A 27,854-nucleotide genomic window follows, 5' to 3' on the forward strand; every position below is an offset into this window, starting at 1 on the left:
AAAAAAAAAAAAAAAAAAAAAAAAAGGGTCATATGCAAGAAAGGGTTCATGAAGACATTGAAGAATTGTGGCTAGGCCAGTACCCCAATCCACTCGACGCATGACTCCAACCCCCAGGTTGTATTGTTTCAACTTGTCCTCTTTTTAGTGCATTATTATATTGTTATGTTTTGCATTGAGGACAATGCATTCTTTAAAGTGTGGGGTGGTGGACTGCATATGGATTATCTTGTGCCAAATTTCACATGATTTTTGTTGTAGCTGAATTTAAAAAAAAAAATAAAAATAAAAACATTCAGTGCTTGAATCTTGCATATTTATGGGAATTTTCTGTTGAATTGAGTGCTATATTGAAATGCAGCTGATCTTGGTTTGTGGAACCCATCTTATCCTTCTATATGCTTGACGTCTACTCTATTGGATAATCACTTGAATTCACTTGCACAAGAATGTATGCTTGTGGGGTATGACTTGGGTGAATAGATGTTGAATGTGGACTTTCTTTAAGATGATCTAGAACACCGTGTTAGTGATATTCTTGGCACTAGTTAATTACATGCATGTTAAAAAAAAAAAAAAATTGATGATGAATAAAAGCATGTTCCGCTCTTGTGATCTTGCTGAGTAACCGGGGCTCTTGTCTAACCAACTCGAGTTTCGCGTAAAAAGGTAAGACAATCTTGATGAACATACTAGGCTAGCTTAACTTCGAAGCCTTTTCAACTCGAGTGATTGATCCGAGGTGTGCTTTATCACATAATGCCCTAAACCAACTGGTTGGGAGTCATTGGTTGAGAACTTGTTACATGGGTTGACTAGAAAGCTTAAAGGAGTGAGCATTGCACGGGCCTAGTAAGATGAAAATAAAAAAAATAAAAAATAAAAAAAAAATAAAAAAAGAGAAGAAGAAGAAGAAGAAGAGAAGTATGTACATAAATAAAAGTGCCTTGGTATTACTACTTGACTGTTCTTGGAATTCTTGGAATGTGACTATGTTTGGCGCCTATGAACTTTTGGAAGCCAAATATTTATACATTTCTTCTTTGCATGCACTTAATTTAGATGAAGTGATTGAGTAGACGGATAATCTTCACTGAGTATATGTTTGGATGAAGTGTGGGGTCTCCACATCTTTTTGATTGCATGGCATTGATGTATATTGTTTCGATTCTAGCAATTTCCCTCACATATGTTTGATTTGAGTTATCTTGAAACGTTTGTGGGTGTCGTTCTTGTAAGCCCTCAGGAGACAAAACTCCTCCACTAGGGACACCTAGGGGTTTAACGGCTTGTTGCATATGCTAAATGCAATCGCGATTCCTGCGTTAGTGAGTTAGGATGTTAGTTGGTAGATGTACTTTGTTTAGTTTTACTTGAGGACAAGTAAGGTTTAAGTGTGGGGTGTTTGATAGGTATGATAATACCTATTGTTTTTGGTAGAAATATCCCCCTCTTAAGCTTTCTTTTGATAAATAATGAGTGTATTTATGTGTTGATTTGTATTTTGATAGGTTGATTGCGGTTTGGAAGAAAAGCGACGGAAAAAGGGCTGAATTGAAGAAAATGTCCACCGACCTTCGTGTGTTCAAATAGTCATAACTTTCTGTCACGTTATTGGAATAGAGCGCAACAAAAGGCATTGGAAACTAGACATCTCAAGCTTTCCGTAGAATCTAAAATCATGCAAATCTGAGGTCATATGGAGAAGTTATGGTCATTTTAATCATGTGCCTAGGGGTAACGCGCCTAGGCGTGTCACGCCTAGGCGCACAATTTGTGCACGCCCAGGATCACTCCTACACACCCAGTACAGAGAGTTGGACTTAAATTTGAAGTTGTGCATGCCTAGGATTGCGCCTAGGCGTGCGCCTAGGCGTGTGCCTAGGCGTGGTGCGCCTAGGCGTGAAAACAACGCGCCTAGGCGCAGAAAGCAATTTTCTGGGATGTTTTAAGTCGCGATTTGTCCGAGCTGCGGGGACTTTTTGAACCTAGAACTGATTTTCTGGGGAGCGAAACCAGAGGGGGAAGGCGATTCTTGGAGCTAGGAGGAGAGATTCTTCAGCTCAACTTGGATCTACTCAACTAATTGGGTTTATTCATGATTTTCTCATCTCTCCTTTTGTGTTTTTCTCTCATTATGTGTAACTAAATCTCTTGTGCCAAGGCTAGGATGAAGCCTTGGGTTTGATGACTTTGTTTATGACTTGATTTACATATATATGAGTTGATTTGGGTATAAATCTTGTGTTTCTATGTTTGATTGCAATTTCTTCATGCTTGTGGTGTTTGGCCAACACTTTAGGTTTTTGGATGAAATTGTTTGGAGAATTTGCTTAGACAATAATATGTCAAGTAGATTATGCTTCTTGAAACACTTGATTATGAATGTGTCTCCCTTTAATTAGGTGACAATTTTGTATGAATCCTAATCTCCATAGAACTCCATAAATTCCTATGCATGTTTAGACCAATAAGATGGCTAGAATGTATTTAGGAATATCCGACCTAGACCAATAAGATGGCTAGTAATCGATTTTAGGGAGATTTGACTTAAGTGCGCTAAAACCGACTTAGGTACGGATTCGTTATGCCCGAATTAGCAAATATGTGTGTGAATTTATGTCATTCCAAGTCATTTCCCAAGGGGGATTCCGAAGCCTTGGTGTTCATCTCATATTTGTTAAATCATCTCATTTGCATTAGTTGCATCCTAATTCTAAGAAAATACCAAAAACACTTTGCTCTTTGCTTTTTTTAGTTGAATTACCAAACCAAACAATCTTGAGTTGAATTTTACTTTTGATTGCATTGTCCATATATACATACAAATATACATTTGGATTAAACATAACACCGTCCCTGTGGATTCGACCCTTGCTTATCATTGTGCTGTAGTCGCCGACTAGTACACTTGCTAGTAAGGTTAATTTAGACCCAACATTAATCACGTGGCATTTAAGCTCATAAGAGAGGTTTGGCGGAATGGTAGGAAAGACGATGCACGATTGTCTAGTAGAGAATTATGGCATAGAGTAATCCATGATGGTGACAGGAGCATTTGCATTGTTGGTATTATTGCCAACTTCCTCACGATTTTCAGTCATGCTCGCCTGTTCAGAATGTTCTCCCAAAGTATTGTCACTAGATGAACTAGAGCTGGATGTAGGAGAGATAGACCGAGTGGAAGATTGCTCCTCAAGGGGGTCCTTGTCTCTCTTGTTCCTTCGTGCACGTTCCAAGTCTAGATCAACAGGAAGAATTTCTGTATCTTGAGAACGCCTTCCTTGCATGAACTACAAACAAGAAGGAATAGTATAAGGATCACTAATTGTCTAGTAAGTAAGAACTAAACTAAGTATGTAAGTATCTATGTATATAAACAAGAATGGATCAAATATAAGCAACCGTCCCCGGCAACGGCGCCATAAACTTGTTGGGTCTAAATTAACCTTACTAGCAAGTGTACTAATCGGCGACTACAGCACAATGATAAGCAAGGGTCGAATCCACAGGGACGGTGTTATGTCTAATCCAAATGTATATTTGTATGTATGTATGGACAATGCAATCAAAAGTAAAGTTCAACTCAAGATTGTTTGGTTTGGTAATTAAACTAAAACAAGCAAATAGCAAAGTGTTTTTGGTATTTTCTTAGAATAAGGATGCAACTAATGCAAATGAGATGAGTTAACGAATATGAGATGAACACCAAGGCTTCGGAATCCCCCTTGGGAAATGACTTGCAATGACATAAATTCACACACATATTTGCTAATTCGGGCATAACGAATCCGTACCTAAGTCGGTTTTAGCGCACTTAAGCCAAATCTCCCTAAAATCGATTACTAGCCATCTTATTGGTCTAGGTCGGATATTCCTAAATACATTCTAGCCATCTTATTGGTCTAAACATACATAGGAATTCATGGAGTTCTATGGAGATTAGGATTCATACAAATTGTCACCTAATTAAAGGGAGACACATTCATAATCAAGTGTTTCAAGAAGCATAATCTACTTGACATATTGTTGTCTAAGCAAATTCTCCAAACAATTTCATCCAAAAACCTAAAGTGTTGGCCAAACACCACAAGCATGAAGAAATTGCAATCAAACATAGAAACACAAGATTTATACCCAAATCAACTCATATATATATAAATCAAGTCATAAACAAAGTCATCAAACCCAAGGCTTCATCCTAGCCTTGGCAAAAGAGGTTTAGTTACACATAATGAGAGAAAAACACAAGAGGAGAGATGAGAAAATCATAAATAAACCCAATTAGTTGAGTAAATCCAAGTTGAGCTGAAGAATCTCTCCTCCTAGCTCCAAGAGTCGCCTTCCCCCTCTGGTTTCGCTCTCCAGAAAATCAGTTTTCAGTCCAAAAGTCCCCTGCGGCTCGGGCAATTCGCGAATTAAACCATCCCAGAAAATTGCTTTGTGCGCCTAGGCGTGTTGAATTCACGCCTAGGCGCACCACGCCTAGGTGCACGCCTAGGCGCAATCCTAGGCGTGCACCACTTCAATTTCAAGTCCATCTCTCTGGACTGGGCATGCATGAGTGATTCTGGGCGTGCACAAATATTGCGCCTAGGCGTGGAATGATTCCAAAATCTCCATACGAAGTCCGATTTGCACGATTTTAGCGTCTACGGAAATCTTGAGATGTCTAGTTTCCAATGCCTTTTATTTCGCTCGATTCCGATAACGTGACAAAAAGTTATAAGTATTTGAACACACGAAGGTCGGTGGACATTTTCTTCAATTCAGTCCCTTTTCCGTCGCTTTTCATCCAAACCGCAATCAACCTATCAAAATACAAATCAACACATAAATACACTCATTATTTATCAAAAGGAAGCTTAAGAGAGGGAGATTTCTACCAAAAACAATAGGTATTATCATACCTATTAGGCCCCAATCCTGGATCCTAGGTTTGATGTTGGTGGTGGGATCCCTTGGCGGTGTCACCAAAGTCGGTTCTTTCCATGTTTTGATGGCAGCAAAATAGAGGACTTTTCATTAATAATTTAAATATTCAATGCAGTAGAGAAAAAATAGGGGATTCTTTGATCATTGATGATGAGGCACAACTTTCACATGCATGGGTTTGGGGGAATTTTGGAGTCTTCTGCATGGGCCTTTAGCTAACATCGAAGAAGACGATGAGAGAGAGGTTTTGCCTCAAATCATTCGAGGTATTATCTACACTTTAGGCCTAAAATACGTGTGATTTTGTCCTTGCAAAAAGGGACTCGAGCGTTATTATGTTAGGTTATGTTTATAAATCATTTTTTTCTTTGTCAATATACACCATATAATATTACTTGGTCTTGGGATTATAAGAAAACTTAACAAAGGAAGAAGAATAAAGGAATATAATCTTGAAAAAGAGGAAATTAAAAATGAAGGGAATGAGGAGGAAGATTCCAAGTTGGGGTTTACTTTGAAATTGGAGAAGGTAATAGGCTATGAAGCAAAGCATCATTGATCACATAACTTACGATAAAGACAAATTAAGAGATGGCCACAAAGCTCTCGCCCGAGAACAGAGACTGGTCTAAAGTTTCCACTACTGCATGTCTGCAGGTTACACGACTAGCGGATCCACGCCCGCGCGTCCATTGTACAACAACCTGGTTTGGTGACGGATCGTACATGTTTAACACGAAATATATATGTTCAATTTGATGGATCAAGATATAACGGAGCATTTGGTTGCTAATCCAGTGAGCGTGAGTGTAAGGCGAGCTTGAGGTGAGTGTGAGGTGAGTGTGAGATGAGTGTGAGATGAACATTACCATGTTTGGTATGAAATGAAGAGTGAGCATAAGTTTTAGAATTTTAATTGTACAATTTCCATACTACCCAATTTTTTGTACATAAAAATAATAATAGATTAATTTAATGGTTGTGATTATTTCTTAATAAGGGATATAATAGTCTTTTGAGTATTAAACTCATTCTCCCTTGTGGAGATTAGTCAATCTCACCATTTTAGTGAGCTTGACTAATCCCCATAAGAAGGGAATGAGGGTGGGATGAGTTTGGGATTTCATTCTCCCAAACTCAACCAAACAAGAGAATGAGTTATTCTCACCCTTGGCTCGCCTCATTTCCCCTCAAAATGCCAACCAAATGCCCCGTAAGGTTCTTATAAAAACGTAACCACCCACATCTCTATCCAAATGCGTGGTCTAGGCAGGACAGGGTGGCGATGATCTTGTTTGAGAGTGTTTCACATGCATCCATTGTTGTATTTTCTTCTCCTATCTTTTATGTGATTGTTGTGTCCCCTTCTGGATTCGGGTTTCATGTTTCGGGTTGCTCCACCTCAATTTCCTTCCAGCTTGACCTTGATGGATTCATAAAAGTAAAACTAAATTAACCCTAACAATCTCTGGCTAATAAAGCTGCTTAAACACAATAAAGGCCTCAATTAAGGCCCATAAGAGCAACCACAATAGTATAAGTTTATTGTGGTCAACAAAATGTATTGGGGATATGACTGGAACAACAAAATATATTGGTATAAATTTACTATCTTGATTCTTGGTGTAATAAAGATACGACCCAATATTGATTTTTTATGTAGTTTTGCGTGTCGTATAATTGGAGCCCATGTGCTAGAGCCAACATGAAGAAGGCCACCCAAGTTCCCTTCCCCATATTCCCAACAAAATTGGGACAACACAATTGCATCATTGCAACTCTTTTTTCCCATGCCCTATTAAAATGGACATCAAATGACATCCATGGGCCATTAAAAACCGCACATTGTGGTTGCTCTAACATCATGTGAATCAATATCTGAAACTCAAACAATCTTCCTTACAGATAAACAAGAGAATACCATGCAATCATTCTGTTTTCAATTTGCAGGGTAACCCGCAAATGTTTTACATTCCAATAATAATGAAGAAAGATTATCCACAGGAACTTAACAAGATGTAAACAGATGCTGCTGTTCTTTTCAAAGCTAAGGAGTCAGATACTGTCAAAGTTACTTCAGGAGATCAATTACACTTTCACCTAACAACACGTTATCGCAACGACCCAATTGCAAGAGCGGAGCTATACCAACTGAGCTATATCCCCCGAGCCAAGTGTAGCAAATGGCATATAATTCAGATAACTAAAGGCTGGCATCCTCCACCACAGGGTAAACCACCACTATTTTACTAATAGATGTTATAAGCTTCAAGTCTGTGTTGCAGAATGACCTGCATAAGCAATGACATCTATGTTAAAACTATCTGAACAATCGATGTGGGAACAACTAAACCTCATAACGTTCCGGCCAACAAAATCAACAAAAGCTGAAAAGCTTCTACATGCAACAAGACACTCTTGTTTGTGACTCTGCACCTGCAATCTAAAAACAGTACACTAAAGGATAACATAGATTACAGCTTTTATAGCATGGAGATTGCTTACATTATTGGTACAGTCGCTTCCAGCTGCCTTGGTCATTGCTAGAGGCTTAACATGAAACCGGTCTCTCACACCCGCCACGCAAGAAGATACCGTAGTCAGTGGAGTTGTCGATGCATTTTCACTCTCATGTAAATTGGTATCATGTCTGTCCTCAGTCAATGAGAAACCGAAGAGTCTACAGCTGCTTTTGCATGATGACACCATATCGGAATTACTTCTATATGCCGATTGACCTACAAGAGGTCCTGAATCACCATGTTGCATACGCTCATTGGATAGACCAAGATGATTCATGCTTCCCTGATGGTTACGTCCGAAACTAGGCTCACTGGATGAAGATGAGATTGGCTTTTCTCTGCATGTTTCAGAAACATAAAACACACTTGGATTGCCAACTCGCTGGTCCTGCTGTTCATTGAAACCATATGGTTGATTGAAGTTCAAAGCAGGATGGCTTGCTTGCTGGAACATTAACACTGAGGATGGTGATGACACTTGTGTGGGTGGTGCAGAGAGGCACATATGAGAATCAAATCCTTGCATATGGGCAGACCTTACATTTCTCCATCTCGGCATTTGAACACCAGTGGAGATGCCAATGCTGCCAAATTCAAGAGTCTCGTTAACTTCTGGTGCACGTCCATATGAGGCACTTGGCAATATTTCTTGACCTTGCAAGACCTTACGGAATTGAAAAGATTCATCAAAGCATACGCTTCTATTAAGAATATCGGAGCTCACGAGTGTATCTCCAAAACCATTTCCTATTGCGCCAGTCCCTGAACTGCGCGTACCAGGAAAGCACCTCCTTATTTCAGATTGATGCGGATTATGAAAATTCACACTATTGGGAAGAGGATTAAAACCCAAAATTTCTTGACCTTGCAAGACCTTCCAGAACCTTGAAGGTTCTCCAACATCTGATGCCCCAATTCCATCTACCATAAGAACGTAAAGGCCAGTCAATAATAATGTTGCAAGGAGCAGGACAGAAAACTAATCATGTTGAAATTGTTTCTTGGTATTTTAGGACTTACCAGGAGCAACAGATTCTGGTTTTGCTGAAGGCAATAGAGTCCTGCTCCTCTTTAAACTAGGCATCATCAAGCTAGTGCAACTGGAAACAGAACCAGATGGTTCGATCTCCCATGGAGACACCCTGTTGAGCCTATTGGCCTCACCATCATCCCACCTAACCTGCACAAAAAAAAAACATCAGAACAAAGTAAACAGTATAGATACAGAATCATTAATTCACACATATATTAGATGTAACATTGTTCTGGATGTCGCAGAACAGAGAAAATTTGAGCATACGAATGACGTAATTATCCAAACGAACAAATACATTATCCAGCAAAACTAGCCAAATAGATAACATTTACACTGAAATCTTAAAAAAAAATTTGTATTCTAAGCATGGTCCAAATTCCAAAATGATTATGTGTTAAGGGTGGTCCAGCCATTAACAATGTCATTGTTCACCGTAACTCTAAAGTACCATGGGATATTGTAGGAGGGAAGTGTATAGTAAAGTTCCTTCGCTAAAGATTGAGATTTAAATGTCTATTCAGATGCACAGACATTTAAATCAATATATATATATATATATATATATATGAAGCAAAAAAAACTCCTACTGTAGTAGCATAATCTAGACACAAATGCAGGATTAGGATTAGAAAGAAAATAACATTTGTCATGCAAAATGCTCAATGTGTGAAGCCTGACAATAAAAATAACAATACATACTACAAAGGAAACCAAAATTGCTTTCTGCTATTGCCTATTAGTTTTATCGATATTTGGATCATATCATGAATTCATAAAATAAAAAGCGGGAAAAAAGAAACCATTGATGTAAACATTAAGAGGGACAAAAACAAAATGATAACCTGAAAACTAAAACTTAAGCTTGATGACCTGTCATTTAATGAGAAGATGTTCATTGAAAACCACTATCAATATCCAAGGTGAAAAGCCTAAACCTTGTCGACACTACATATCTATTCAACAAGGATAACATGTTCTTGTCAAAAAGAATAAAAATAAGAAACTTAGACAAAAATTTCAGGCGGGGGTTGCGGCATGGACCCATCCCTGCATATCAATTGAAAATTTTTCAGAGCAGTTACAACATGGGGGAAAGGGAACAAACACTTTAAACAGTCTTCAGAAGTTAAGTAGGTGATATTGAGTAACTGACTTCATTTGACTAGTACATAAGCCAGCCAAACGTATACATCAAGGACAAATAAAAAGGCGCAGACCTTATTTCTCAAATTAAATTGTCCCAAGTACATTCTAAGGTACAAACAGCATTACCAGAAGGCATCGCCATTTCGACCCAGGCCATTTAACAGGATCCACATCAGCAATACCAGCTATTAGTCCTGTGTATCTGCCAAACGGATTTTAGTCAAGAATGGAAGTATAATTTACGTTCAAGTGCTGCAAGCCAAAGCAAGCCAAACCTTCTTTCAGCTGCATCTTCTGTTTCAAGGCGCATCTTGAACCTTGTCCCAACAGAAAAAGAATAATCAAGGCTCCTCAGGAATTTATGCAAAGGTAGTATGACATCCGATGAGCTGGCCCTGCAAAATGTTACATGGATCAAAACTAGCTATAGAAAACCCCGTAAATTGAGTATATGATTGAACTAAAGACTGGAAGTAACAAGTAGAAACTAAGAATGTTGCTTGGTAAACCAAATTGTTTACTCGAATAAGCAATATTTCGACAAGTGGAGCATCTGGAAAATACTAGTAGCAAGGACATACTATACTAGGCTTGCTATGAAGACCGGGTATAGAAAAGCATCAACTCCAAGCATGAGGGAGTCCACGTATAGGGGTACAAATGACCAGGTGATCAGGTGTGAATGACTTCAATATGCAGGGAACTACTGATGACCCATACATGCAATCACCAAGTGTTCCATATTGAGGTAAAGTTTTGCTCGTGGAAACTCATACAATGCTACAATCAGAAACGATAATATAATAGCCCTTACTCATGAAGATCCTTTCCCAGCCATGATGCAATATAATGGACAAGCATAGTAATTTTTGAAGAGAACAAGAGAAGTGAAGTTGATGGTGTAATAGTATGACAACCACATAATCAAAACTAGAGCTTCGGAGATATGTTTATTGAGAGAGGGTGAGAAGCAGCACAAATGTATGGCAAAATCTAAGTACTATTGAGAGAGGATGACGTACTGAGATAACAGAAGATATGCCTAAAGTCTGTTGGGGAGATGACACTGGAGAGTTCGATCACACAGTTTAGTGATTAGAAGAGCGGACACTGGAGAGTAAAGACTAGTCATGAAGCTCATACAGAAAAGCCAACCAATCTGATGGCTAAACATACTCTCACATGAAGTCAATAGCGCTATTATAAATGGCTTATTTTGGTTCTAGGAAAAAAAATTTGATCTGGCGAATAAAAGGTAAACAACATCCATTCACAAGGATCCTACAGTGGGCGGAGATGTACGCGTATTTTACCCCCACATAATATGTGGAGATGCCGTATCGAATTAAACCCGTAACCTCTACGTTGCACCTAGGACGAACAAAAGGTATGAATAAATGTTAACTAACATACAAAATATTTCCGAAGCCTTCTGCAGATCCTTATTCCTCATAAATCATGCTTTGTCTGAGCTACTTAATCACAGTTGCACCAAATTTAGATGCACCATTGACCCTATTAAGCCCTCTAAATTTCTACTTGCAAGTTAGACACGCTTAACGATTTCACGTGCCAAATCAGTATAGTGTATATCACTTCTTGAAAATCATTAATTGAATGCAGCGATATATTACCTTGGATTGTAGCAGATGTTGAAAACACTTCTCCTAGAGATTGCATTCACCATATCAATGAAAGTGCTGTGATTCATCTGCTGGCAACAGAGAGCTGGAATAACAGCATTGCATTTTATTTGTGTGGCTCTTCGGATTCCCAGTCTCAATTCTCCATCATCGCCCCTGCCATAGTTATACAGTCAAAAAAAGCAGAATACTAATCATAGTTTCCAAATGAATTAGTCGCTAATATTCACACCTGAGAAATAGGACCGCATCTCCTGAAGCAAGTTTCTTTTTGTTTACAAAAGCACTCCACCCAGTAGTGAGCAAATGCCTCCTTGGTTGCCCTGGACAACCAAAAAGGAGGGGAATTTCGTGTTGAGAATACATGAAGGGGATAGCTTTCATTAGACTTATTGTATCAATAAGATATTGTTTGACCATCAAGGATGGGGCCCTATCCCAAAGAGCATAGAGGTAACTCTACCACTTACCTCGGTAGATATGTCGAAACTTCCATTCCAGGCCAAGCAGATCCTTTGCTACTAGTTCTTGTGAAGGTCTTTGTTGAGTATAATCCTACCGTAACAGTCCACTTTAGTTGGAAAACCATGCAAATTTGTATTTCACAATTAAACGATATGAGCATAAAAGTGAAGATGCAACTTTCAAACCAGTTTTTCTAAAAAAATATGGAGAGGTAAAAGTTCCATTCCTACCAATGGAGGGAAGCAGTCCTCGGCAGCTCGACGAGGGACAGAGAATCCTCCATGGGTGCTAGTATCAGAAGCAGTGAGGGTCTTGCAGAACATATGAGGCGTTGCTGACTTCATAGTTGTGTTAATATCCTCCTCTTCATCCTCGGCTTCAACTTTCCCTTCTCGCAACTTTCGTTCAATCTGCTATGTGCAAAAAGATACATCTTGTATTAGGATTTTCTAGGCAACCAGCCAAAAAAGCAATCACAAAAGTGAAGAAACAAAAATAGTTTGAAGTTAACAAAATAAAATCCCAAGAAACTCGACTTCAATTGTAGGAGCTTAAATGCCAAACTAAGAAATAACAAATGAAAAATGAAAACAAAATCATTGTGTTCCCTCAAAGGAGAAAGAAAATTGGAAACATAGAACATTGCACTTTGATTATCTCAAATTGAATAACAAGAAGCTTAGGATACTATTAACTTTAGAAGTGTTCTGTACTCAACTTTACTATGACGGTTGCCAATGCTAAGATGAGCAATATGTTCACGATTATAGGACCCTGGCTCAACAAAAACTGAAGAACCAAAAAAATCTTTTCTTTCCTCTTTCTCACATTCTATCAGAGAGCAGTTTTCATTGGCCAAGAAAAAGATGTTACCTCACTTTCAGGAACCAGTGAGACCTGAGCATAAACCTCGTCCATCGGGGCCTCTGCCTGCCACAGGAAAAAAAAAACACACATTTCATTTCCAATTCAAATTTACAAACACTTCATAACTCTCCCTTATGCACCGGAAAATCACAAATGGGTATTCAAATCTTTCAATCACCAAGCCGTTAGAATACAAAAATCTCTAATTAACCCAAATAATTGGAGGTATCAATTACTCTTGCCTTTACTCAAACTGCACAACAAAGGGACAGAAATTCAAATTTCAATTTTCTCCTCGATTTCTTAACAATTGGCAGAACCCGTCAATGTAATCACCACAACACTCCAAAAATTCATAGAAGAACATAAAAGCACATAACCAGAAGCACCCATTAACCCATTACAAAAAAAAAAAGAAGCACCCATGAACCCAGAACAATTGAGAATAGATACAAGTACATACATGAAGCTTCACATCAAGGACACGACAGAAGATGTGAGGAGGAAGATCACAGGGTACGGCCCGAGACTCAGAGAGCTGCTCCAAATGTCCTTGAGGGAAGTACACCACCACACTCCCTTTCCTTGGCAACGATACCAGTGGACCCGCACAAGCATGCCACAGCTCCAAACACACGGAACCAGAAACAGAACCCGAACAGTGTAAACCAATGGCACCCAGAGCAGAAGCGCTTAAATGAGAAGCAGAGGACGAAGAGGGCGACGTAGACCCAGACGACGGCGTTTCCTCGTCCTCCGTAGTGTTCAAATCAATCATACCCACCATTGCAAAACACAAGAAAACCTGACTAAATGAGAAATTCAAGTCTTGTGAGTGTAAACTTGGGTTTTGTAGTGCGAATTCATAGCTGTGAATTACAGAGAGTGATATGAAAGCAAGTTCGGCACTGTTTGAAAGTAGCCAAGACCCAACACTCAGAAGGGAAAAAAGACTGAGACTTTAACACAATCAAGTCCTTAACGGGCCTTTTAGATATCAAATCAAGGTGTGGAGTGTATAAATTTGCGTCTAAATCAGATGGGTTGTTTTCAGGTATTCTCTTTTTTTCTTTTTCTTTTCTTTTCTCATCTGCCAAAACTGTGCCTGCGACTGCTGGGAGATGTGTGGCAGAGAGTAGAGAGAAACGAAAGCTTTTGAATGGCTTTTTACTTTAATGAGATACGATTGTTAGTTAAACAGCAATACCCAATAATATCTCAGCTGATGAACGGAGAGAGGGAGAATCGTATTGTACGGGCGCCTGTATTTCCGGGTGGATGTCTATTCTGTCCCCTTCTACTCCCCCAATTATCCCTCATGTCCCCTTCTGTCAATCCTATTTATCTTCGAAGAAAAACATCATATATACTGTTTACGTTTGAACATTTGTCAACCCTTTGATCATCATTCTCTTCAATTAACATATATAATCATTTGTAGGCTTCACAACTCTATAATACCGAAAATCTAGTCAATACAGACTATATTAATACAGTCATGGCATCCTGGATTCAAACTTACTATTTGTTGAATTAGGCTTTTCACAATACCCGTGTTTTCCTTTAATGATGCTGCCTGCCTAAATAGTATTGTGGGCTATATTGGTTTGTTTTCTTTGACAAAAAGCAATGTCAATTGCTGCTCATTTTGCCCAACCAAGAAGAGAACAAATTCAATTATAGAAAAAAAAAAGACATCTCTTTTAACAGTAAACATTATTTATATGGTTCATAGTTTATGTTAACAAACATACTTCTAACAAAACTTGGTGTCCGAAAGGTTTTAGAAGTGGCATTTACAAAGAAAACAACAAGTGTGGTAGTTGTGATTTAACAACTATAGGTGAGAGAAGCTCATCTAATTACTAGGAAGCAAAGTTCATAAATTTGTGTTGGGGCAAATAATCCGAGAAACCCCAAAAGGGTTTGAAGGTTTTCAATCACAGAGAATGAAAATGATGATACTAGGCCACCATGCTCGTGCTACACAACACAAATTAGCAACATATGGGTCCTAATATTTTTGTTTGGGAGGGATATAACTGGTCAATTCACAGAAGAAGTGGACAAAATGTGTTACAGTAATGAAAATGGATCAGGTCTTTATCAGCGTCATCAAATGCAAAGAACCCTACGCGCTGTAGGCCTTTAAGGCTATATAGGTTAAAAAGAGTAGCCAGATAACCCGGCCAAAACGGGTTGCTACTCATTGCCCAATTGGCATGAACCCGGACCAAGATTTTTATCTTCTATTAGAAATCCCACTCATCCCCACTCTCGAATTAACCGCGTAGAGACTAACACGATGATCGTAGTCGTACGTGTAACAACGTGAACAAAAGTAGCGTGGTGCCTTTTTGTCTGTCTTGGCCTTTTGTGGCGGTCCCACATACCACACTAAGATTGTGTCATTATTAATGGGCCTAAATTTATTTTTTGGGCGCCCACGTGATTACCAAATCCAAGTGGGGTGCCCTCACAATTTTGCAATAAAATCCAACCAATCTCCTATTAGAATGATGGCTTTTATAGCCGATACAAGTTTCATTATTATGTGTTTTGATCGGATTTACGAATCCAACATCATTTTTTTTGTTCTAGATAAAAATGAAATTGAACGAGAAAAAGACATGAAAATTACGGATAATTAAATATAAATCCGAAATATTTTATGCTTTTTTTATGTTTAATATGATTTTTTTGGGGACAAAAATATATTATTAGATTCGTAAACCCGATCAAAATATATTCCTGATTTTTTTTTCAAAAAGTCACTACAAGTCTACAACGGATCCCGCTTTATGTCTGTTGGGTAACCCATTAACATATTATGTTGCCCAATTCTATACATCTGCATACAATGATGATTTGCTACTACTTTCTGGTGAATTTTGATTTTTTGGGTAATTTTATTTTGATTGGAGTCAGTGGCCTTTAATGAGTAAAAACAGTGAAAAAAATTGAAGGGGGGAGACAATTAAAGATTATAAAGGACCCTTTTAGGAGGCATACCCAAAACAAACGGAGTTGATAAGGCAAGTCCCACGTGCACGGTAGGGCAAGCACAAATTAATGGATGATGTGTTGCTAATAATGTCTGGGATTATGCTGTTTTTAACTAATCATGGTTAATTTATGTGATTCTTATCTAACCCCCAATCTTAAAAGTGTGTCGTTTTTTTGTCGCATATGGCAGGGTTGGTTCTGGAACGATTGTGATTTCAAACAGGGAAAAAAAATCTAAATTATTGGGGAATGCAAGAGAGAGTGAATTAATAATTCCTCTGAAAATGGCAATAAAAGTACTTATATATTTGGATTCAAAGAGGGTAAAAATAATGAGCAAAATATACTTTTACACCGTCCAAATTATCCTAAAGAAGACTAACATGGGGACCCCTTCACAAGGGTATCTTTTCTATAATTAGTACTTAGTACAAAGTATTTTCTTGTTATTAATTATGTCATTTTGAGACTTTTAAATTCTGCCCAAAAGATTGTACTTTTTTAATTAGTATTATTTGCACTGCTTGTTCAATAAAAAAAATTTAAAAAAAGTGCACGCACTGTGAAAATTGATAGTACCAAAATAACCTCTACTAAGAACCTAACAAGCATCATGCAAAAGGTCCTCATTATCAAAAAGCATCATCGATCACCTATCAATGTAGAGCTGAGGACCCCAATCGAGGAAGAGGAATCCGAGAAATCCATAGGGACACAATAACCAAAGAGAGATCATTTTGCATGATTGAAACACTCCCTCGATGTAATACCGACCATCCCACCTTGATAACCTTTGGTGATCAAATACCACAGGAAAATCAAGAGTTCAAAAGGACTGACTTCACTCAGATCAAAAATAAATCAGGATAGGTTTCACCTTCCTTTAAATCAGCATGAGATTTGGGAGAAGAGATCTACTGTTACCAAAATTAGAACACATCAAACTCACATAAAAGGGGACCCCCGCTATAAGTAAACGTTCTATGAACTCCTACACTTTACTTGCTAATGCTACTAGAGAGAACATTGAGTACTCAAAATTGATAGCTTACTGACTTGAACATCGGAGAGGTCCCTGAGTACACCCCGAGGACCCTCATAGTTTGTGTGTTCTTCTGTGTAGGCCATCCTAAACGATACCGATGATAGCATCTGACATCAGTCCTACTGTCTGATACATCATCAAGACTGAAGAACAATTTTGAATGTCATCTGTAATGATTAAAAGGGATGCAAGTTGCATGCAACTAATAACTTCCATAGTCATCTCATTTTCTTTATGGTAAATCATAGTAATGGTTTAGTGGTAATGTGGTTCCAACTTCCAATCATATCACCATGTTTTAACAATGGAAAACAATTTCTTAACAACTTGAGCAATATAATTATATATGATCCCTCTCACATTAAATGAGAAGCTTTGCAACATTGTCAGTAACTTAGTGCACCATGGTATATGAACCAGGACTGTAATGCAATAACTAATCTCATTAAGGTCTTTGCTGCAGTGAATTTGTCCATATTTTGAGAGAGGCAAATGGTGTGACAGATTTCTTAGCCAAGAAAATGGTTGATAGACAAGAATTGATGGTATCATGGCTTCTCTAATGCCTTTGAACATTTCCCTTCTGTTGTGTTTTTCTTTTCTCCGGTGTTAGTGATTTTTTTGTTCAGGCTATTGGTGATTGTAAGAGGAACTGCTTTTCTATGTAAATTCTATTTTTTTTCTAATAAATTTTGATTTATCAAAAAAAAATAAAAATAAAAAACTCAGTGCAGCATCTTCATGTGGCAATCCCAAAACACTTCCCGACAAAGCATGGCTTACTTTAAGCTAAGTGGATGTTAATGCCTTGAAAATCCACACACAATCCTCCCAACACTGATAACAACAACATATAAATCCTCATCATTTCCTAAGACCTAATGAACACTCAGTTTGTCCTAGAACTTAGTAACACATCAAAAGATATCCCAAGTTGTCCTACTTTAAGATAAAGCACAGGCTTCTCCCCAAGAATTGTGTTAGTGGTACTGGTAATGGCATAGTCAGGAAAGTCACGGATTTGATCCTCGATCTCAAGAATAAAACTTGTGCCTTATGTAGTGGACGATGCAGGGTTGGATATCACTCAACAAGATTTACCATATGAGGGTGGCTTTAACGATAGACTAACTCAGGTCTCAAGCGACCAAGCAATGTAGTTTATGAGAAAAACATATGTCTTTATCATTCAATGAGACAATTTGTTTGGAGCTAAGCAACAGAAAAAATGTGATGGCTTAAGAATAAAGTCGTGCGGATTTGATTTATTTATGAAAATTGATAAACTCAAAGTGAATAATATCATCATTTGAGTGGGTTTGGATTTCTGATAATTTGATGTTAATTATATCAAAATCATCATTCATAGGTGGTCATGTTTGCAAATAATTCTTCAAGTTTCATGAGAGGAGAGATTGGATAATAATTTTTTTTTATAAAAAAAATACAATGTTTACGAGTATATATAACTATATATAGAAGAAAATAGAAAGAAAAAAAAAAAAAACATGTAACCCCCCACCGCCCACGTATATCAAAATACCCAATATTAAAGTTACCATTTTCACTGAATAATCAAATTGACCCTACATTTCTCCGAATTGCTTACTTTCACAATTTGACCCCCAAATAAGAATCTGTCCATCTATAAAATAAAACTAATAATAAAAAATCTGTCCAGAGAAAATCTTACCCTAGTCACCTAACACGCGTGCTAAACATCACTTGACCTTTTATCGTATCTGACGAAAGCTCTTTTTTGGACAGGGCGCGTGGGATCAGATGGAGAAAAAAGTGGGGGGTCATTATCGAAAAGCAGACTAAAGCCCTCCTTCACTCTCCTGCTTTATAGCAGGAACCCTCGACTTTTACGCGGGGTGCTGCCTGCTGTCTGTCAGCCTTTCATCGTACTTTAGTCGTGTCAATCATCTTCCGCTTACGCGCACCGAGGTTTTGTACGTACGCTCCTTACTCTGCCACCGGTACACGTGTCCTCTTTTGATCTGATTGAGGACTATTTGGTCATTTACTGGATGATGATACAGTAGAGTATGTAATCATTTTGTATCGTAACAGCTATGGCATTGAAAATCCCTCCCAGTGTACACGTGTCGAGATGTGTGTGGTGGATGTGGACCCACTACGGGAATTGCCAAAGGAGCTTAGACCGGTTCTTGTCTCATCACAGAGGCTGTCGGCTACGCATGAGGTCCATCGGCTTTTTGATCGTACGGTCAGCAAACGGCCCCAAAACTGCATTGATGCATCACCGAGGAGTGTGGACAGTGTGTGTAATGGGCCTATGTGTATCTATGCAGCACCTCTTTGCAGCCCACCCCACCAAAGAAGCACTAAAGACTTGCCGCAGAGTGTCATATTTGGGGCTTGTTTATTATTTCCGGTGAACTGGGGCCGTAATGGGTTTATAACTTCATATGAGCCTAAAAGAACTCGTTGTTCATAAGAGACGGTTGTGGAATAAGTTTGAAAATCATATTGGGGAAAACATCACTTTTGGTGACTCAATAATTATGACCAAGTCAATTTAGTCGAGAAATTATTGTGTGGTCTGGGTATACGACATGGCCAGTTCATATGGTGTGCCCAGGCCAATAAAATTATTAATAAGCTCAGCGACAGTGCTCATGTGTGACGGTGGCCGCGAGATGATAACTAAACCCCTCAAAACATTCTTCTATACGCCCATTTTTTGCATGTGCGCCCATTCTTCTCTTCCTATCCTCATCCACCCCCTCTATTCTCTTCCTCTCCTCGGGTGTCAGGACGTAATAGCAAAAGGAGTGGGACCCTTGCTTGTCTATCGGGGCAGTGACACACCGACATTGATCGACCGATGGAGGTGGAGCTTGTCCTCTTCATCAATTTTGATTTGGACATTTTCTAGGTCAAAAAATCTTATTCAACTTGTAATTTAATGGGTGGTGGTTTGGCTGTAGATTTTGAATGGTTGTTTGGTGGGGGGTATTGTTTGTTTGCACTTTGCAGGACCAGATTGTTGTCACAAATATATAAATCTAAATTTTTTTTTTTTCATCTCAACTTGAAGCACTTTATTGTGTATATGGTATATGCTTCTGAACTCTTGTACAAGTTCTAGGTAGACTATTGCCTTTTGCAAAATACTTAGTCTGGCATTTTTTGAATTAGATTAATGTTGAAAATGAAGCCACTACATGATCGGAGAGAAGAAATGGTCCAGACCACGAAAAGAAAGAGAGAAAGAGAATGAGGGGAGGAAGAGAAGGCGCGAACGAGGAGAGGAAGAGAAGAATGGGCGCACTTGCAAAAAATAGGCAGATACAGGAATGACTGAGGTTTACCTCCGTTAGTTATCATCCTCGTGGACACTGTTACACATGAACGTCACTAACAAATTATGTGTGATATTTTATTGGCTCGGGCATACCACATCAGATGAACAAGTGGTTTACCCGGACCACGTAATAATTTCACAATTTGGTCACTGACTTCAAAAAAGCTTCAATTTTATCACTTATTTTTTTAGATTTGTTTCTATTAATCAATTTCGATCTGTCAATTGCCGCACATTGTTTATGTGACATTTGACTTTCGATTTTGACCGACTTGGCGACGTTGCTTAAAATGACATGAATTTTTTTTAAAAAATTAAATTAAATTAAATTATCTCTTCTACCGCTCAATACCCAATAGAAATGGAACTACAGCGTGAAGAAATTGAAGCTTCGTCTTCGAACTGAATCTGAAGCTTTCGGTTCTTCTCCACCATATAACTACAATTCAAGTAAAAAATGACATGATTAAAAATTGAATCACAACAATATCCTAATCCTCACAATCAAATAACCAAAAAAAGCACCCGTATGAAATTCAACTAAATAGATGAAGAAGAAGGATAAATTCTAAGTAGTGTTGGGCACAAAACTGTTATCTGAACCATTAAGGCCAAATTGAAAATTGGACCAGAATTAGTAGTTTGGTAATTGTAGAAATCGAAACCAAATCATCTAACATCAAAATCAATGACTCTGATTTATTGTTTTTGAGGTCCGGTTTCGGTTTTAGGATAAACTTCTCAATTAAAGAAGAAACAACACAATAAAATGTCACAGTCTAACTATGATCTACCGAAATAATTCGGAAACTGCACAAAAACAACCATATTAAAATGTCATTTATAGTTTTACACAACACCAATTACCAATAGCCTGGAAAGAGGACCGACGAGAGAGAGGTGTGGCAAGAGAGGTGACGACGGTGATAAGAGAATCTAATAGTTATCGACCTATTGCATGGATTGGGAGCTAGGTTTTCAGTTTGGGTCTTTGGGACTTGCCAACCTATTGCCTTGTTGCATTTAGGGGTGTCATTTAATATTTGATATTCAATAGTACACTTACATATCGACGGTGGATAATAAATATCAAATACATTTCATATCATTGGTCTTGTTCGATTAACCGTTGATTTTACAGATATGGAACCAAGGACTGGACAGACAGGGTCTCCTGTGACTACCACTTGAACGAGTCAATCGGAGGAGCGATCGCCCTAACACAGTTGGGTTCGGTTAGTAACATCGTTTGACCAAACAAAGTCAACAAACCAATCAAGATTGGGCTGATTCGGTTAACCGTTGATTTTATAGATATGAAACTGTGGACCAGGCAGACTAACACGGTTGTGTCCGGTTGGTAACATTGTTTGACCAAAAAGAGTCAACTAACCAATCCAGACCGGACCGATTAGTCCGTTTTAAGGTTTCAGTTAGGGTTATGGGTTCATTTGGTCATCCCTAATAGTGTGTTTGGATTGAAGGATTTGAGGGGGAAGGAAAGAGAGGGGGAAAGAAGTTTCTTTCCAATTCCTTTGTTTGGATAGTTTATAAAAAATCAAGAGGATGAATTTAAAAGGAATTGGAGGGAAGATTTCATTAAATTTTTGTAAAAATTCTTTCTCCCCAAAATGGAGTCATTTGGATGGAAGGGATGACTAATTAAGTTATTTATATGTTAAAAACCTATTTTACCCTTGTACATAACACTTTCAACATAAAAATAAGGATAAATTAGTAAATTAAACTAATTTTCTTTCATTTCTTTTTTTTATTTATCCAAACATGGGAGAGGGAAAAATATTATTCTTTTCCTTCTCTTCCCTTCCCTCCCCCTCCCCCAAATCCCTCAATCCAAACACATTCTAATTCAAGGATTTACTGATTTGGGTCCTTTAGATGGTTTGGGTTTGGCCTGAAAATGATGTAGTTTTGGGCCACAAGAGATTTTTTGTTAACAAACGGAAAATTAGGGCCCATTTGAGTCGGGACTGGTTGGACCAATTGAGGACCAAAAAATAGTTGTTCGCCAAAGGCTGCTCTTAAATTAAATTATAATTCCTTATCTCATTCTTCGTTGAATTGGATATTTAAATTTCATGGAGAAAGTTTTAACATTATTCAACCACCCGTTCCCTCTGACCTTCGCTGTCACGCGGCAGGACGAGTCCCGTCTTCTGCTTCTTCACCAAGAAACTCCTCCATTCAGCATTCTTGTTCTTGATAACGATTAGTTACGATCACGTTTAACTCATTAATACTCGCGTTTGGCGTTTCATAAGCAATCGTAAATCAGATCGCGAAACTCAAAAGTCCAGTTATGGTGCTGCCATTGCTGAAGTTGGGGACTCTAGCTGCCAGAACACTTAGCAAACCAGTTGCTAGCAGGCTCAAGAAACAGGCCGCCTATCAACCTAGGTTCCGGGAGTTCATCATCAGAATTGCCCAGGTAGGTGACATTATATCTCGCGCACATAGACCCAATGTGTTTTGATTTGAAATTGAGATCAATTTGCAAAAAAATCTCATTTTCGTGGAGGATAATCGGTAAATTTGCAATATATAATTCAAGAGCTGTTCAAGTCTTCTAGGAGATGATTGAATTCCATGATAGATTTTTTCCTGCAGAGAGTAAATGTTTACCCATTCTGCGAGTTCGACGATATATTGTAGGTTTTACTTTTGTTCTGCACTGTTCGTGGTGCTTATACTACATAAGCGAGAGTGTATTTATTGACTAATCTTGTTTTGGCTTGATGCTGATTGTGTGAACAGGCAAACCATCGATTCCAGACGCAGATGCAAAGACGGATCTATAGTCATTCGACTGATGTTGCGATACACCCTTTGAATGAAGAGAAAGCCATTCAGGCTGCTTCAGATCTTATTGGCGAACTCTTTGTGTTCACGGTACTATCTATCTCTTTGGCTCTTATTAGATATTTGCAGAATATTATCAATGCACAATCGGTTACATATTAGTGGCGTAAAATTTAAATCAAGAACAAGGAGTGAAAACTAAAAATCACTGACATTTTCTGTGTGTGTATGTTTTCATGGGAACGTTATTGCTAGGGAATCTTAGGTGCCATTCTGGTTGATGAATCATACTTGGATGAGTTCCTTCTTTTTTCTACCTAGAATTACTTGTACCAAGTGTGATCCCTCTAGAAAGTTACTTTTGATCAATCCTTGTTCTCGTCAATACTAAGAAACCGAACCTGAATTTTTTTACTACATTCGTTAGATAGGGTCTTGTCATTAGCCCAAACGAGGGGAAGGAAAGGAGAAGCGAAGCACTCAGCTCAGAAGATGAAGAGCCTCAAACATAATGAGAAAGAAAAAAGGATAGGCCTATTGATTCGAAGTTAGTGGACAATAGCATAGCTCTTTCTGGTCTTATAACTTGTTCTTGCATGCAAATATGCAGTTGTCCATTCATTTTAAGATTCATTCCTTGTGATGAATCTGATTGCGTACCTTTTGGGTTGAGAATCTATTGTGAGTCATGATCATCCTAAGGCATCAAGTATTTGGAACCTTTAAGTAGTACTGTAGTAGTAAGTTGTGTTTCAAGCTTACTATTTAGACCTAAATTGATTTGAGTAACTGAGGGTGTTTCCATCTGTGAGAAAATTAAGTTTGGCTTTGATTCATGATTCTACGGAACTCAAGATATTTCTTGAATTCTTGAAATAAACTTCCCGTATATGATATCTATAAATATGAAATTTTTCCATATGGTAGCAATATATTAGTCTCTGGCCGGAACCCTTTGCAGGTTAATCATTTCAAATGAATTAAAACAAACATTTTTATGATTGGCTTTAAACTTACTTTATTCTATGGTATTTACTCCATTTGTTGTGTTGGAGAGGAGTGATTTTTAAGAGTTTGGTCGAAGGGAAAGCATGTGTACTCACTCAAGAATTGATTGGAAAGCATGCGTATCCCTGTCTAATTGAGTGGTCCTTTTGGTGCTCATGTTCCTGAACCACCCATGCTGATTAGGCAATCATACGGAAGGACCAATGGTCATTTGTAATTGTGCTTTTGAGTTGTTGATATGAAAAATTCATTACTGCTGACTTCTTTTCTTGTGAGTTTTCCCCTCACAATGATTTACTATTCAAATCATATGTGTAGACGTTTCTGGTGTTCATATCCCATAGGAGGCCAGAAAAGGTGCCAATATCTATTTCAGACCTGGTTTTCTAATTTAGGTTTGGAGTTGGGTTTCAAATTGATGTTAAGTGATAGGAGGAGTGCATGTGCTTGAATACGAGGGAAAAGTATCATGCACCTTGTTGCACCTTTGTTGGGTAGGATCTGGATGAATTTAATTTAACCCCATGACTATAGACTCATATCCATGACTCCAGAAGCTTTCTATATGTGTTTATACTTTATACTGCCCAACTGATAGTATGTGATCAAATTGTCCTTTAATTGCTTATATGGTTGATTTCCCATATATAGGTTGCAGGAGCTGTTGTAATCTTTGAGGTGCAGAGAAGTGCTAGATCAGAAGCCAAAAAGGAGGAAATACGGAAACAAGAACTAGAGGTAACATGAAAACTATATCTTCCATCATAAAATCAGTGAAATCCTTCTGTTCTTTTTTTTATCACATCTCATTTTCACCTGAATGATTCCTGTTTTGGGCTCAGTATCTTGAATGCTCCTTAAAATGTCTTTAAATATTATCATCAAATCTTAATCCCTGGTATTTAGGGTCTGCTAAATGTATCTATTGCAAAAATGAGTCTAACACAAGGCACGAACATAAACTGAGGGACTTCCTCCTAAACAGAACTTTAGAGTTTAGAGTTATGTTAAACATGAAGGCAAACTAACATGAGCTCAATGTGTACCCTTCATGTAGACATATTGGCATGGGAAATGCTTTGGTAGATCCTCCACTTGTAGTTTTCTGGTTTGCCACTTTGGCGGATATATAATTGTGTTTTAATGAATCAATATATTCTATCAAAAACAAAAAAACAAAAAGATCATCCTCTTCCTTTTGCACTGGTCAACCTGTCTCGTTGTAGATATCTTTTAAGCATATTAGCATGGGTAACTAGCACTCTTTTTCTAGAACTCATCAAATCGCATCCCTAGCATAAGCCTTCTCTGTAAGTCAATAAAACTAGGTGACGTCTCTTTCTTATATTTCTTTGTCCATTAGTCCCCTTCATAGTTTATAGATTCCTTGGTGGATAGCCTTGATGTAAAACCAAACCGTTTCTTTGGAACTTTGCTTCTTATCTTAGTCTCTGCCAATAGCTCTTTATTAATCACCTTCTCTGTGGTCTAGTGGTAAAGGTGATTTCCATTGAGGTGCTTGTTGCATGTTTGAATCCTTCCTCTCCCTGAGAAGAAAGATGAAAATGAAAAGAAACTTCTCATAGTTTCATCCTGAGACTCATTAAATTGATTCGTCAGTAATTGATGAACCTCTGGCTCAAGATGGTGCTTATGTTCTTATAGACAGGTACCATGGTAACTCTTCTCCATCCATCAGGCATTTATCAGCTCTTCTAATTTGGTTGAAGACTGAAGAGTCATACTATGATACATATCTGATATCTCCCCTATGACTTTCGACACTTCAATAGTGATTCCATCACGTCCTATAGCTTTACACACATTTTCCTTCTTTATCCTTAACTTTGACAGTTTGACTCACGTTATGAATCATGCACACTGCAGTTCCTCTCCTCACAAGTAATGTTAAGTTCTCCTAGTCCTAGGCACTCTCTGTGGTCTCCATAAGCTGGCTCATCAAAATAGCTCTTCCACCTCTATTTAATTTGTCTTTTTATATATTATGTTATCATTTTCTTATATAATATAAGACTCCAAATGGGAAGAAAGAGAGACTTCCAGATGTAGAGTATATCCGTATATGTAAAATACTTTCTGCTTTTAGTCAGCACAATAAAATTAAGGAGTCTTAATGTTATGTTCTCTGAAATAGGTTGAGCTCCTTCCATTAATTTTGTGAAAGTGAGATACCATGTACGTTGATCAATCTTGTTTTCTCTTTTATTTTGTTGTAAAATGGTGCCTGGTGAATGATAATATTGACCGGGCTGAAATTATCAAAATACTGACTGGGGAAGCGTTGTTGGTCGACAATTTAATAATTTGTTCCTGCACTTTTTTTTTCTTCTTATTTTTTTTTTCATTTTCCGATATTTTCCGAATGAAACTAGGGCATCTGTGTGGAGAGTTGTGAAAATCTAACTTTCTGGACAAAAGCAAAAGACATATATTAGTGGATGAACTCTCTATTAATGGGAAACTTTGGTGTTTGTATCACTATAAACAGCACAGCATAAATATGCACTAATTGCTCTGGTCTTTCAAACAGAATAAATTCTATGCTCCCCACCATCTTTTCCATACCCCTTTACCTTTTTAAGAACAAGTATTTTAACGAAATCCTTTTTGTAACACCGAAAACGGATTTGAGGTTAGATTTCTTGATTGTTAATGCCATCCTTGATTTCCTCGAAAATTAAATTGTTAAACTGAATCAAAAGTCTTAATGCATTTGATTTTTTTTCTTCATATTTATGATAAAATGGTAGTTGTAAATGGGCATTTGACACATTAACTCTGTAGCTTACAGTTTTATGTTTATCATCATTAAGTACTACTTTAGATGCAACTTCACCGGCTACCTTACATTATAGTTTGCTCTTTACGTAGGCAATGAGAGAAAGGGAGAATGAGTTGGCAAAAGAATTGGAACTTCTAAGGCTCAAACTCACAGAGCTAGAGCAGCTTGCGAAGGGGAAAGGACTCTCTGGACTTTTTCACTTCAAACATTCTCAGACAGAAGGCACACACTTGGTTAAACCAGCTTGATCTAACCCCAAGAATCTTTGAAAAAGATTAGATTACAAATATACAGTCTTTAATTTATTCTGGAGCTCCCTTTGGCTGGAAGCTCCCTCCCATTTCATTCTTTTGATGTTGGGTCAACTTTTCATTCAGAGTGCTGGCTTAACATTGCACCATTGGTGAAATTCAGGTTTTGCTTTTATGGTTGGAAATAAGGAAAAAAAAGAGAATATTTTCAGTTCCGACTGGAGTAGTGGACGGACTTGTTGATACTGAATCGTGTTAGATGAATGAAATACTTTCTAGCTTCGCACGCCACTGATCTAGTTTCTCTTTCAGACTGTAAAGCTACCAGACAAGCACTTGAACTCATGCAGACCAAAATGTTGGTATACAGAGGGGAAAAGGCTTATGATATATTCATTATGTCAAAAAGCTCGTGTCATAGGATGTGGTGAGTTCATTTTTCAGACATTTACCATATGATTGTTGTCATTTTGGTTTGAATAGTGTTGAGCCTAGTGGGCATGAAAGGCTAATTATATGACTTTCCCATTAAGCAAAAGGCCTTTCCTTTTCCATTTTTTATTGAAGGAATATTTGTCTTCCCTTCCCAATCTTTTTGAGTTTTGACTACAGAGAAGGTAATCTTTCTGATAAATAGATGGGTGTAGCTGCTTTAAACACTTGACATCCTTTGATTGGATGAAAATGAGTTGTGGAATGCAAGATGCATATGTGATTGCAAGTAAATTGTTTTTTTTTTTTTTTTTGCCTTGTACGTTAATTAATTATTCTTTTGAAAATTAATTGTTAAATTCCTAGGATTGATTTTTTTTTTTTTGGAATAATGATCGACCGACCGACTCCACATATGATGCTGATTGTCTATACTCTACGTTAGTTGCTCATACTGTTTGTTTGTACATCAAGGCGATTCATTCTATCACAAAGGGGCATCAAAATGGGAATAATATTGAACGATAGTGGGAAGTGCCCT

General features: G+C 37.9%; 2 protein-coding genes across 2 annotated transcripts; one reads left to right on the forward strand and one right to left on the reverse strand.

Moving 5' to 3' along the window:
* Positions 1–6,786: 6,786 nt before the first annotated feature.
* On the reverse strand, positions 6,787–13,896 carry LOC119989942 (auxin response factor 3-like). Its single transcript, XM_038835717.1, has 11 exons — positions 13,078–13,896; positions 12,621–12,677; positions 11,978–12,157; positions 11,753–11,837; positions 11,515–11,605; positions 11,274–11,438; positions 9,915–10,034; positions 9,766–9,841; positions 8,478–8,637; positions 7,441–8,378; positions 6,787–7,226 (listed from the first exon to the last, which is right to left on the reverse strand). Exons 1-11 carry the CDS (start codon positions 13,399–13,401, stop codon positions 7,185–7,187), a joined length of 2,238 nt encoding a protein of 745 aa, XP_038691645.1. The 5' UTR covers positions 13,402–13,896; the 3' UTR covers positions 6,787–7,184.
* Positions 13,897–22,106: 8,210 nt separating this feature from the next.
* LOC119988285 (OPA3-like protein) lies at positions 22,107–27,602 on the forward strand. The gene is made up of 4 exons (XM_038833263.1): positions 22,107–22,448; positions 22,775–22,909; positions 24,479–24,565; positions 26,720–27,602. The coding sequence occupies exons 1-4, from the start codon at positions 22,320–22,322 to the stop codon at positions 26,876–26,878; spliced, it is 510 nt and encodes a 169-aa protein (XP_038689191.1). The 5' UTR covers positions 22,107–22,319; the 3' UTR covers positions 26,879–27,602.
* The last annotated feature ends 252 nt before the right edge of the window (positions 27,603–27,854 follow it).

Source organism: Tripterygium wilfordii, chromosome 21 (genome assembly GCF_013401445.1).
Source record: "Tripterygium wilfordii isolate XIE 37 chromosome 21, ASM1340144v1, whole genome shotgun sequence".
NCBI classification, from domain to species: domain Eukaryota; kingdom Viridiplantae; phylum Streptophyta; class Magnoliopsida; order Celastrales; family Celastraceae; genus Tripterygium; species Tripterygium wilfordii.

Excerpts from the sequence above, each read along its gene's own strand:
- LOC119988285 (XM_038833263.1), top strand. The coding sequence starts at position 22,320 with ATGGTGCTGCCATTGCTGAAGTTGGGGACTCTAGCTGCCAGAACACTT. Across the intron at positions 22,449-22,774 it reads TCATCATCAGAATTGCCCAG|GCAAACCATCGATTCCAGAC; the intron begins GTAGGTGACATT and ends TTGTGTGAACAG. Across the intron at positions 22,910-24,478 it reads GCGAACTCTTTGTGTTCACG|GTTGCAGGAGCTGTTGTAAT; the intron begins GTACTATCTATC and ends TCCCATATATAG.
- LOC119989942 (XM_038835717.1), bottom strand. The coding sequence starts at position 13,401 with ATGGTGGGTATGATTGATTTGAACACTACGGAGGACGAGGAAACGCCG. Across the intron at positions 12,678-13,077 it reads TCCTTGATGTGAAGCTTCAT|GCAGAGGCCCCGATGGACGA; the intron begins GTATGTACTTGT and ends TTCCTGTGGCAG. Across the intron at positions 8,379-8,477 it reads ACCAGAATCTGTTGCTCCTG|ATGGAATTGGGGCATCAGAT; the intron begins GTAAGTCCTAAA and ends TTCTTATGGTAG.